The sequence below is a fragment of the Anabrus simplex genome, chromosome 1 (genome assembly GCF_040414725.1).
Source record: "Anabrus simplex isolate iqAnaSimp1 chromosome 1, ASM4041472v1, whole genome shotgun sequence".
Taxonomy (NCBI): Eukaryota; Metazoa; Arthropoda; class Insecta; order Orthoptera; family Tettigoniidae; genus Anabrus; species Anabrus simplex.
The window spans coordinates 1518885859-1518899933 of record NC_090265.1 but is presented as its reverse complement, the minus strand read 5'-3'; the positions used below and the strand labels follow the sequence as shown (position 1 = coordinate 1518899933).

General features: G+C 37.7%; 1 protein-coding gene across 2 annotated transcripts in view; it reads right to left on the bottom strand.

The window, feature by feature from the left end:
• Positions 1-9943, bottom strand: part of qin — an 870645-nt gene extending 860702 nt beyond the window's left edge. For both annotated transcript variants that reach the window (XM_067138014.2, XM_067138015.2), the window contains exon 1: positions 9765-9943. In XM_067138014.2, coding sequence (XP_066994115.1) covers positions 9765-9831 — 67 coding nt within the window. In that variant the 5' untranslated portion in view covers positions 9832-9943. The remainder of the gene's footprint in view (positions 1-9764) is intronic.
• Between the last annotated feature and the right edge of the window lie 4132 nt (positions 9944-14075).

Below are 14075 nucleotides of genomic sequence, written 5' to 3'. Positions count from 1 at the left end.
ATTTATAACCATGTTAAGATTGCCCTGTCTGAATTTCAACTTGGATTTGTACCTAACAGATCAGTTATCACCAATCTTCTGGGTTATACTCAAAATTTGTATGATGCAATTAATACCAACGGAAGGACTGATGTTTATATGGATTTAGAAAAGGCATTCGATAAAGTCGACCATAGAATTTTAATTACAAAAATGTATAAATTTGGTTTTTCTAAACAGCTGTTGCAGTTAATATGTTCATATTTAAAAAATCGACAGCAGTTTGTTTATTTTAACAATGGAATTTCAGAAAATTTTATCAGTCGTCCTGGTGTTCCACAAGGTTCAAATCTTGGACCTCTCTTGTTTTTAATTCTAATTAATGATCTACCAGACAATATTTGCCACTCTAACTGTTTACATTTTGCAGACTATTTGAAACTTTTCAAATATATTAGCGACCACCAAGACCAGGACGAGTTGCAAAAGGACATTAATAATGTCATTTCCTGGTGTGACATTAATAATTTGTCTTTGAATGTTAGTAAATGTAAATACATGACGTTTACCAGGAAGAAGGAATATGATGTCTCAGCCTATCATATAAGGAGGAAAAAATTGGATAGAGTTTTAACGTTTAAGGATCTTGGTATAATTTTTGACAGTAAGCTGTTGTTCAAAGATCATATTAATACAATAACAAAGAATGCTAACCGAATGCTAGGATTTCTGGTAAGAACTTTGAGACCATTTACCCAGCCGTCTGTACTGAATAAATTATACATTACCTTAGTACGGAGCATACTGGAATATTCTGTAATAATTTGGAGCCCGTATACAAAGCAACAAGTGAATGCTATTGAAATTGTACAAAACAAGTTCCTACATTATCTTTATTTCAAAACTTTTAAAACTTTTTGCCCTTTTGACACATCAACCCAGTTATTAAGGAATTTATTTCTATTTCCTTCACTGAAAATCAGACGGTCCCTAATTTCTATACAAATACTAGGAAAAATTGTAATAGGACGATTTGATTCTATGGATCTGTTAAAACACATTTCATTCCATGTTCCGCAGACAAGATCACATCAGCACCAATTATTTTATGTTCAAAGGTCAAAAACTTTGTATCAGTCAAATTCACCTTTTGTGAAAATGACAACCCTTTATAACACTATAACCAAAGAAGTCTATATATTCACCGAATCGGATAATGAATTCAATAAGAAACTAGAAGCCTGCCTTTACAATTTGCAAATTTTTTAATAATTCCTTCTTTCTGGTACTCACCATATTTCCCAGTGTACTCATTCGTTTTTTAAGTTTCTTTGTTTATTGTCTTTTGCTTTGTATTACCGGGTGATATCGTAGTGAATTTTTTATTTCCTATAAATTGTAAATAGTATCAGATATAATGTTAATTTTGTTCTTTTTCTTTTTTTGTTGATTTTTAACTTTTTGTTAAACTTTAACTTCATAGATACAGATTGTTAATGAATGTCAAGAAGGTACTCTTCTCCTTCCTTTATTTTTCTCCCTTCACCTCCTCAAGTTTTCCTTGCATCTCACCTACCACCATTTTTTCTCTCTTCAGCTTATTACAACAAGCGTCAATTCTCTCATGACAAATATTTTCTTCCACCAGACCAAATATTGTTTATTTCTTCTACTTCCTTTATTTTTCTCCCTTCACCTCCTCAAGATTTCCTTTGAACCTTACCTACCACCATTTCTCTCTTCAGCTTATCACAACACGCGTAAATTCCCTTATGACATATTTTATTTAAACATTTTCTTCCACCTGACCAAATTTATTTATTTCCTACTGTCATTTATTCAGAGTCAATTGTATGGTCCGCATTGAACTGCGAATTTATAACCACCTTTATTTAACTCCATATATGTTATTCCGCCCCGTAAAACAGCCATCGTCCTTCAAGATTCCAGAAGCAGAAGAGCTTTCTTCTAGCATCTTACTTCACATCGACAATTATTTCTAGTTTATAAAATCTTGAGAAGACAATGTCACGATACTTTATTTTCAATTGATCTCTGAATGAACACCATCGCTTGAAAACCAACCTTTTTCGATTTCCACTTTCACAACTTGTCATTTTTATACGACGCACGGGACCTTTTTTATGGATCTCTATTTTTTAACATAATATAGCGCTTCTCTGGACTCCTAATCCTCCACGCGCAACAATTACCTAGTTCCAAAAAACTGAAGAGCCTTTCCAACATCCATGTGTTTTGACGTCTATGAATACCTTAAAAAATGACGTAACTTCTTCGAATACACAACAGCAAACTCAAGAAGCCAGCATTCAACTGATAATTCTTCTTTATAACATCTTTTAGTGCACACTGGACTTTTAATACTATACGGCCCACTGAACTTTATTCATAAATAAACAACATAACTTCCGCTCAGTGCATCGTCAATTGGAAGAGTTATTATTTTTAATATATTGCTGCTCAATATCCCACATGGTATGTACTTTTAAAAAGACTGTACTTGTGTTTACATTGTTTATTTTTTCTTCGATATTTGCGCTTTAATTTACTTCAGGCTGATGACCTATTGCTAGGTCGAAACTAGTCCCTATGTAATTTAAACTATTTACATTTTGTATTGAAAAGGTGGACCCAAAATAATATGTTAATTTACTCTATTGTAATCACAGTTCAATACGGATCTATCATTATGAAACTTGATTCTTTTAAAACCTGTGTACTTTCAGATCAATAAATAAATAAATAAATAAATAAATAAATAAATAAATAAATAAATAAATAAATAAATAAATAAATAAATAAATAAATATGCGGGTGGGTATTAACTATTTCTCTAGTAAAGTGGGCATTTAATATATGTCATGCATATTGGAGTTTGTAGTTTGCCTCCCAATACCTACGGATCTGAGTTGTTTCCAGGTACATTCTGTGTTCAAGTTACTGGCTAATTGTTGGAAGTACGCATATTTTTCTTGTTTCTGATTATTTGTTTAACTTTATTTCTAAGCACACGGTACTTTTCAAAATCTCCAGTTGATAATGTCTGCTTGTAACATCTGTGTAGTGCATCTCGTTCAGCCATTGCGGACTTAATGTCATTTGATAACCATGGAGCAGCTTTGTGAGTCACCCTAGCAGTACGTTTAGGTACGTGTTTGTTATACAATCCCAACAATAATGTGTTAAAACTCTTTACTTTTTCGTCATTGTCAGTCAAGTGCAGTATTTCGTCCCACGGGCAGAGATTAGCATCTTGTATTAATTGTTGAGGATTTAATTTTTTCATGTCTCTATAGATTATCCACTTCGGCTTTGTTTTGGGAACTTTCAAAGAATAAGCTAAATATGAGATCGTGGTATGATATACCAGGTACAGAAGTTTGTCCGTGTTTTAGTATTTTCTGAGGATTGTTTGTGATAAGTATATCTACTGGAGTGTGTGAGGATCCGTTAGCCGTGTGCACATGGTGAGTGGGGTTAAGTGGCAATACCGACATGTTACAAGAGGTAAATATGTTCTGTAAACGATTTGCTTCAACGGAGTCTTAACAGGTTTGTGTTAAAGTCACCAAATATGAGTACACGTTCGTAGGTAGGTAAGAGTCTTAGTAAATTTTCTTCGAAGTCGGCAAAGTTTCCTGCTTTTGGTGGTTTGTAAACAACTCCCATCAGTACTTTACTCTTATCAACAGATAGTTCTACAAACATATATTCAGTTAAGGTGTCAGTAGATAATGTCGAAGTTTGTATAATCTTCCCCATTAAATTGTTTTTGTAGTATAGAGCTACTCCTCCACAGCGCTTCGGTCTATTGTGAAAAACTGCATTAAATCCTTCTATATTTACCGAGTTCAGAGGGACCGAGTCCTTCATCCAACTCTCACTAATTGCTACAACATTTACCATGCTTCCTTCAAAAATAGCTTTCAGCTCAGTGTGATGGGCAATTATAGACTGAGCATTGACATGGGCACACAGTAATGAGCAGGGAAAGGACGAGAATTCTCTCTCCAGGTGACTGCGGGCGGGGTGAGAAGGGGTCAGGGAAAGAGAAGGGTGGGAGGGTTCAGTATCAAGGTGAAGGTTGTTTACCCTGCCCAGGGAGAAAGATATTACCTGTGTTAACCATAATCAAAAATAAACAGAGGGCAACTTACCATGGCTTCCTCTTGCCCACGTAAGCCACTTGAATCATTTAAACATTCACTCACACTAAACTTATAATAAAACCACTTATAATTAAAATGTAAATCCGTGAGTCATGTACTCTACTAATCACCTAGCCTTGAAATAACAGCATTTAGTTCCGCTTTAGTGGTCACAGTGAATTTGTTTTTGCCTAGAACTATGATTCTTCCTTCCTGGGTACAAACGTTACGCACTCCGAGCTGGTCTCGGGCTCGATTTAACAGATCTTTTCTAGAAGCAATCAATGACTCCGTAACCAATAGTTTGGTGCCTTTGAAGAGCTTCTTAGCGCACCAGACACAATCGCGAACATGAAACCGGACGAATTTAACTATAATCAGCCTGTTTCCCGACGTCACAACTTCCGCAGCTGATCTGCATAGAGGTCCCAGTCTACGACAGCGATTGATGTCATCCATCGATAATTCCACTTGTAGGTTAGATTTTACTGTCCATCAATTAGGCATAGACATTCTCAGCCGGTTCTTCTTTCACCCCGTGTATGAGTAGACAGTTCCGTCTACGGTATTGTTCGGCTTCGCCAGCCCTGGCTTCGTGCTGGTCAAGACGCCGTTGAACAACTAGTAACTCCTTTACACAAATTTCCGCCGAGATGTACTGGCGGAAGTCTTTGAACTCAGAACAGAGGGAAGACAGATTTTCATCGGCGCGGTCGTTAGTGTTGGCAGCCCTGCTGGCACAGGCTGATGTCAACTGTTCCAAGCGAGCTTGGAACTCATCCGTCCGTTTAACAAACTTTGTTTCAAAGTCCGACACACGCTTATTTACACTTTTTACGGACATCTTTTTACTAGAACTAGATGTCAGTTGTCTGGTGTAATTACTGACACACACTCACTGGACATGTCTGCTAATTATCTTGCTAATTCGGGCTGGTAACACAGAGCTCTCCTACACAACACACACAGCACGCGCCATGGTCGAACTGTGGTTGAAGTGGTAGGCCTAAATTGAAATTAAGTAATTTAATAGATATATACTCACCAGATATTGTAATAGGAGTTGAATCATGGCTGAGAAATGATATAATGGATGCAGAAATATTCTCACGGAACTGGAGTGTGTATCGTAGAGGTAGGATAGGAATGGTCGGAAGGGGGGGGGGGGTTTACTTATTCTGGTGAAAGAAGAATTTTTAAGCTATGAAAAAGACGACAAAGATGAAATTCTAGGTGTAAGGCTCATCTCTAAACATAATAGTCAACTTGATGTCTTTGGAGTGTACAGACCGGGAACGGGTAGCGCTGACGCTGATTCAGAATTATTTTACAAGATAATCAGCTATGTGGGAAACGACAAGAAGCATGACCAAAAAATGGCAAATAAGTTATTATGGGAAGGACAGCTGATTCAGAAAGTGATGGAACCACCTTTTTCTTTTTTTTTTGCTTTACGTCGCACCGACACATATGTCTTATGGCGACGATGGGATAGGAAATGCCTAGGAAGTGGAAGGAAGCGGCCGTGGCCTTAATTAAGGCACAGCACCGGCATTTGCCTGGTGTGAAAATGGGAAACCACGGAAAACCATCTTCAGGGCTGCCGACAGTAGGGCTCGAACCCACTATCTCCCGATTACTGGATACTGGCCGCACTCCCCTTGTTCATTCATTATTCCTGGAATGTCCTTTTTGGAACCTGTTTCTGCCTTAAAATACCTACACATACCCTTCCATTTTTCACTAAAATTTGTATGACTGCCAATTATGCCTGCCATCATGTTATCCTTAGCTGCCTTCTTTGCTAAATTCAATTTTCTAGTAAGTTCCTTCAATTTCTCCTTACTTCCACAGCCATTTCTAACTATTTCTTTCCAGTCTGCACCTCCTTCTTAGTCTCTTTATTTCTCTATTATAATAAGGTGGGTCTTTACCATTCCTTACCACCCTTAATGGTACAAACCTGTTTTCGCATTCCTCAACAATTTCTTTAAACCCATCCCAGAGTCTGTTTACATTTTTATTTACTGTTTTCCACCGATCATAGTTACTTTTCAGAAACTGCCTCATGCCTGCTTTATCAGCCATATGGTACTGCCTAATAGTCCTACTTTTAAAACCTTCCTTTCTATCACATTTATTTTTGAGTACGACAAAAACAGCTTCATGATCAATAATACCATCTATTACTTCAGTTTCCCTATAGAGCTCATCTGGTTTTATCAGCACCACATCCAGGATATTTTTCCCTCTGGTTAGTTCCATCACTTTCTGAATCAGCTGTCCTTCCCATATTAACTTATTTGCCATTTGTTGGTAATGCTTCCTGTCGTTCGCATTTCCTTTCCAATTGACATCTGGCAAATTCAGATCTCCCGCTACAATCACATTTCTGTCCATGTCGTTTCCCACATAGCCGACTATCCTATCGAATAATTCCGAATCCGTGTCATTGCTACCCTTTCCGGTCTGTACACTCCAAATATATCAAGTTGCCTATTATCTTTAGAAATGAGCCTTACACCTAGAATTTCATGTGTCTCATCTTTAACTTTTTCGTAGCTTACAAATTCTTCTTTCACCAGAACGAATACTCCCCCTCCCACCATTCCTATCTCTACGATACACACTCCAGTGCCGTGAGAAAATTTCTGCATCCAATATATCATTTCTCAGCTATGATTCAACTCCTATTACAATATCTGGTAAATATATATTAATTACTTAATTCTATTTCTTTCTTTACAATACTTCTACAGTTCAACACTAACAATTTTATGTCATCCCTACTTGATTTCCAGTTCCCTGTTCCCTTATCACTGCTCCCTAGGATCTTCAAAAGGCAGAAGTATTCAGTCAGCAGTATGTAAAGATTGTTGGTTACAAGGATAACGTCCAGATGAAATCAGCACAGACATGAGCAGCAAAAGTCCAGGGTTTACAGTGGCTACACAGAGTGCTCAATGCAGTTTGGAAAGATGGCAAGATACCTACTGATTGGAGCAAGGGTGTCATTATCCCCCTCTTTAAGAAAGGAAATCGCCAAAATGCTCCAACTACTGGGGAATAACACAAATTTCTCATGGGCTTAAAGATTCTTGAGAAAATCTTAAGAGAGCAGATTGCGAGTCATCTTACAGTCACAGTTTGAAGAGGAACAGTATGGCTTCAGGCCCAACAGGTCCACAACAGGCCTAATCTTCAGTGTCCATATGTCAATGGAAAAATATTGGGAAAAAGGCAAAGATCTGTTTTTGGTTTTCCTTGACATTGAGAAGGCATATGACAGCATTGCAAGAGAGAATGGAAATGCCTGAGAAAAAGGAATGTGCCAGAGGGACTGGTGAGGAAAGTTCAGATGCTGTATGAGAACTGTACCAACTGTGTGCGATTGGCTGACGGACATTCATCCTGGTTCAAGACCGAAAGTGGATTCGAGCAAGGCAGTGCACTATCCCCGTTATTGTTTATCACCATCATGGATGACATAATTGAAGAACATCAAGAAAACCTCTGGTGAACTAAATGCAATGTCCTTTGCTGATGATGTTATGATCTAGGGAGAAACTGAGGAAGAAGTACAGTCGAGACTCAATGAATGGAAGGTTAAGTTCCAGGAGTTCAATCTCAAGGTAAGTGAACTCAAAATATTAGTGATGGCAATAAACAGAAAGGGACGGCCAGCGAACATCATGCTAGGAAACCATCTACTAGAAATTGTGGAAAGCTTTATATACCTCGGCATACACTAGCCACAAAGGAGGTGGCGAATAGAGTGCAGAAGAGCTCTCACTTTTTCCCAGGAAGTATGAACACTCCTCTGGGATCCCAAAGTACTAACAAAATTAAAGCTGGTGATGTTTAATCAGTACATCATACCAATCTTAAACCTATGGTATTGAAACCTGCACCCTCACTAAGAAAGACTCATCAAGGTTGCAGGCATCTGAGATGAAGTTCCTTTAGGTCCACAATTCAAAAAACCAAACTGGACAAGTTGAGGAATGATGTGGTTAGAAAGGAAGCTGGAATTATTACATCATTGTTAGATCGGATCTGCATGTCCACACTGAGGTGGTTTGGGCATGTAATGAGGATGGAGCCAACAAGGACAGCATATCGTCGTTGCTGGGACAAAACCTCCTATGTGATAGCATTTTTGGAGATATACTGACCCGCAGCACATACATTATGAAGAGCGAGAATGCCTTGACAATATTCACACAAAATTGCACCTTAGATGACAGAACCTTACCGGCCAAAGTTCTAAGCTAAAATATTTCACATAGGAGGTTTTGTCCCAGCAGCGACGATACGTTAACTTGGTGTGACGTATGGCAGGGAAACGAATGGTGGGAAGACCAAGAACCCACTGGATGGATATCGTAAAGATGGACAAGGCCTACTGAATAGAATATTTTAAGAAAAGTTATTGGCCTTGAACTGGAATTATGAAGTATATCCAATGACATGTTAGTGTCTAAGCAGCATGACTTAACTCCTAGAGGTCTTTAGTAAGAGCAATGGCAAATCACAACCTAATAGACAAAATACACCAGCAGAACATCTAATCCTTATGCCTTACTTTCTTGGGCATAAGTTAACATGATAGCCATCCAAATATCTGCTTAGATATGTACATGAAGTATCGCAAAAGGAGCAGGAAGGTTGGTTTCCAGAATTAAGCCAGAGATCATCTCCTTTCAGCTGAATATCCAACATTTTTGTCTGACACAATGTTTTCCCATATTATATTTTGCCAACCAGACCCATTCATGTATCTCATATGACTGGGATCTACCCTGGAATCAACAAAACTGAGTTTTTATGAACTTGTCAAAAAACTCAGTAAGTCAACACGATATGAATTCATTTAAATTTACGGTACAAAAGCAGTTTGTAAACCATCATCACAATATTACAATAATGGTTCTAAACAAAGCTTACTGCATAGCCTAAACAAAATAATTTACAATAAAATAAGTATACAACATTTTAATTCAATCAAACAATGGCATCTCATGGAAAACCACCTTTCACAAACCAGAAAAGCAAGTTAACACATACCTGTTTTTGAGTCTAATTCTCCAACAGCCAAGTTAACTACTGCATTATCCAAATCTCAAAACGCTCAAAAAACAACAAATCATAGATGAATAAGAAGCGAAGATAGGTTTATTTAAACTGCTAAATTCACTAGAAAATTCCATGCTCGTATAGTGTCCACAAATTAACCAAAAAAAGCACAACTGTCTTAATAACCTATCATTCATACGCACTTACGCTATTCGAAATATCAGCACCCCTTGAAAATACCGAACATTAAGCACAAAAATAAACATAGATCATGGTTCCACCAACTCAAAATCACTGTGAAATAAATCTATCCGCAATAACCTAAAATGTCAAGTGGATCATTTTTTAAAATGCCTCAGTGCATTCAAGTATAGCTTATTTAAATTCTATACACCCGTATTTACAAGTAATCATACATGCTTTTCCACTACACTAACTAAAAGAAATTCAACACCACGTGTAAGAATAACGCACAATAAATAATATAGAAAGGGACTTTAAGGAAACAATGCCAAATGTTGCACGTTCTCAAACACTTACCTCTGATCGTAAATAACTGGGAGCATTGCGAGCAAGTCGCAAGCTTATTTATACGACAACTATCCATGCTTAACAAATCATTACTTCTCACAGTATGACATCGACATTAGCTTACTTTCTTCACACAGTCCTATTCTCGCCACAAAGTCACATCGCCGACAGAACTCAAACTCGTAGCAGTTTATGCGTCTCACAATAGAGACGCTAGCTGAGATGCATTTGTTACCAAAGAGAACAACACCCACGATAGAAAACATATACATTCTTCACAATGAACTCTTAGAGCACCCTCCAAGTTACATTATAAAACACACACAATCAAAATAATGTCTGCCATACATTCTATTTAATCAGATTACGATATCTAAGCGACACTGTGAAGTAAAGTTTATGGTCATTTCTATAGTGAAAACAAACATAACATACGCGTAGTTGCGAAATATGGAGTACGCACGTTAGCAGCACTGCAGGATTTTACTAAAACTGCTCCCGCGTAAAATAATTCAATTTTAATTATATAAAATTCTGAAACAGGCTAAGTGCAATTAACAAACAGTATATGCCACAAAAGATTAGTGCGTGATGAGGCCTGGTGGCCATGAGCACTAAGGCGTAAAAGTTTATATGGTCTGACACTGTGGTTAGTCCCCTTGATCGAAAAAAGTTTGGATTCTCTTCCAAACAACTCCGCAGAGTTCATATCGAAATAGAGTGAAGACATCACTAGTGGCTGCTGAGGGGGACTGCCGGAGGAGCACTATATTTCCACAAATTTACATTCTTACTAAATTAATAAGTGAAATGCGCACAAGTGTGCAAAGAGTTAAATAGTTAATTGTCTTTACAGTATTCGTTGAGTGATCTTGTTCTTTTTTTAAACTTAAGTATGTGGTAGTGATCACACACTTCCTCACATAGAGAGCACACACACTCGTCGTTCACCTCATGGAATAGCTTAGTCGCATATAGCTTATGGTGGAAGCCATGGACTGCCATCCTTGTAACCACATGTCGCTGTTCGTAGTTCGCTTCTGTCTTTTTTCACTCCAGCATGGCGTCGGTGGCATAGAATTCGAGCTCGATTTGGGCTCGTTTCATTCTTCTCTCTTCAATTATCTTTGCGCTTTGTCTTGTGAAGGGCAGAACTAGATTGATTCTTAGATCCTCATAATAGAATGGTTCTTTACAAAGTTCGTACACCAACCTGGACATTGTGTTCGTAGGCACACCTAATTCTCGCTTTAGAAATCTTCCTTTTAGTTTCTCTAGAGCCCTAAGGTCAGCCACAGATAACTTTTCCCAAATAATTTCAATGCCATAAGTGGCAATTGGGCTTATTGCAGCATAAAATAATTCTAGTGCTATTTTTAAAGAATTTTTTGGAGGTCCTTAATTCTATATATCGCTTTGATGGCTGTTGTTGTCCTTTCCTTTATGTGAATTCTGTAGGAGTTCATTGTCGTTTGTAAGATTATTCCAAGGTATTTGAAGGCATTCTTTATGTTTAGGTCTCTGTTCTGAAATTTAATTTTGTCCTTTGTTGCAGCTCTTCCTCCCTTTCTGAAGATCATCATTACCGTCTTACATTCGTTTATCTGCAGATCATTTTCTTCTGCCCATGCTTCCAACCTGTTCATTGCTTCCTGAAGGTCTTCCAAGTTGGATGACCCAATTACCATGTCGTCAACGTATATGTGTTGTGATACTGTTACACTGAATTCTATTATTTTCGATACGCCTGTCCATTTTCGCTCCAGCATGGCTTCGGTGGAATAGAATTTGGGCTCGTTTCATTCTTCTCTTCTGCGCTTTGTCTTGTGAAGGGCAAAACTAGATTGATTCTTAGATCCTCGATATAGAACGGTTATCTACAAAGTTCGTACACTAACCTGGACTTACTAAACACACACACAATAAACAGGTGCATGCACGGATACACATCATACAATGTAAAATACTTGATCATTACTCACCTACTTCACTGCTATCTTCTTAATTTTAAGAGAAAATGTGCAATGAAATATTGGTGCCCATTCAAAGAAGACGGTGATCCAGACTCTTACCTCACCCAAGTATATTGAACTGTTTAAATATACAGTAACTACTGACACTAAAGTACCTTGAACTATTTAAATGTACCTAATGTCACTGAAGTCTATCAGAAATACGTTCACACACTATACAGTATACTTTATCGAACTACCGTTGGATGGCCGGGTAATCCGTAGGTCCATTCGGATTACTGTACCGACTGTTAGGCCTACTACTGAGTCTACAGGACGAACGAAGTACAGTCTACTCGCCCTGGTCATTCAAATGAAGAATACGATAGGGCCTGGGAATTGTTCGGCGATGGCAGTGTTATTCCATTATTTAAACACGGATTTCATTTTTCTATGCCGTAAATCCACAAAGAAATGACTTCATCGTCGAATTTGCACGTTATAAATTTCATGACATTTCTTGACATTACAATTATTAATGACTCTAATAAACTTAGGTTTAAAATATTTAGGAAACCTACTCAAACGGCAAACGTAATTAAATAAAATTCCGTACGCCCGGCAGCACATAAGAGGGCCTTCTTTTACAGTATGATTTATACAGAGCTTATAATATACCCATGTCAGAAGCAGATCGTGAAAATGAATTGAATACTATTTATTTTATAGCAAAAAGAAACGGGTTCAACAGGCAATTTACTTATTAGCAAAAATGAGAAAAAATCATTTTCCACATTAACCAAGGATACCAAAAAAAAAGAAGATAGTTACGCCCTTATAACTTATAGTCACAGTAAAATATACCAAATCACGAATATTTTCAAAAAAATTAATATGAAAGTTTATTTTAAAACAACCAATAACAACACTGATCTTTTCTTCAATCAGCACACTATCAATAACGGCAATAGCAAATTTCAGAAATCAGGTGTTTACAAATTAAAGTGCCAGCAGTGTCCCGCCAGTTATATTGGACAGACAGGCAGCAATTTTAACATAAGATATAATGAACATGTTAATGCGTCAAAGTACGGCAGATTCTCAGCATTCGGTTCTCATATGGACGATACCAATCATACATTCACGGGCATACAACAAGACCTTCAAATTCTCCATTTATGTAAGAAAGGAAATCTATTGAATATTTTAGAAAACATCTTTGTAATATTGATAAAAAATGCAATCCGATTTACAATCTTAATGAGATATCGGAGGATATCAATATACTTTTCGAGGAGTTAATCAATAAATTCTTTTCACGAAGGCGCGTGAGTAATACGTCACCTCACGCCTCTCCCCTTACGTCAAACTCCTCTCAACCTCCCCTCATAGTCAGTCCTCAACGACCTTCGAGGACGTCACTCAGTTAGCCTTAGCATTTGAGGTGGAGTGGTCGATGTAGGACGGGCAAGGAGGTCAGTGACTGGATGCGCACTTAGTTCACATTTTAACGGCATTTTATTCTTCAGTATATTCATATCTTCTTTTTCTTTTTAGGCCCCTATTGTCAACACACAATCAGGTACAACTTGCATCAGTATTACTCCACCTCCTAATCAAGAAATCTATTATAATGTGGCATCACCACAACACTGTTTTCTGTACAATACGCACATAATTGTATTTGCATAGCCACTTACGGTGTTTTATAATTGACAATTCGTTGTTCTCAACAACAGTTTTAACATATGATTTTAATTGGACATCATGCTTCATATCATGTTCACACCGCACTATTTTAACATTGAAGATTGACAAGACGCTATCACGCCGCGTCACAGGATACAAAGATTTGCATTTACTTATTTTAATGTGTCCTGGCCTTATTTTCAATGTTATGTATTTGTATTTGTGACTGAAGATGTCCTATAAGAGGACGAAACATGTTTCACGAGTGTAATTTAATGCAGTCCTTGTCGTAAAGACAATTACAATATTGTATAGGTGAAAATCTAAATTTTCACAAGTTCATCGTCGAAGTCAAACATATCGTAAATGAGGAATTTCGCAAAGAAATCATTGACACAGTAGACAGTCATTCTTCGGTCATTGTGTTGCGTAGAAATGTCCTAATACAAACCAGTGTACTGAGCTCGATAGCTGCAGTCGCTTAAGTGCGGCCAGTATCCAGTATTCGGGAGATAGTGGGTTCGAACCCCACTGTCGGCAGCCCTGAAAATGGTTTTCCGTGGTTTCCCATTTTCACACCAGGCAAATGCTGTGGCTGTACCTTAATTAAGGCCACGGCCACTTCCTTCCCACTCCTAGCCCTCCCCTGTCCCATCGTCGCCATAGGACCTATCTGTGT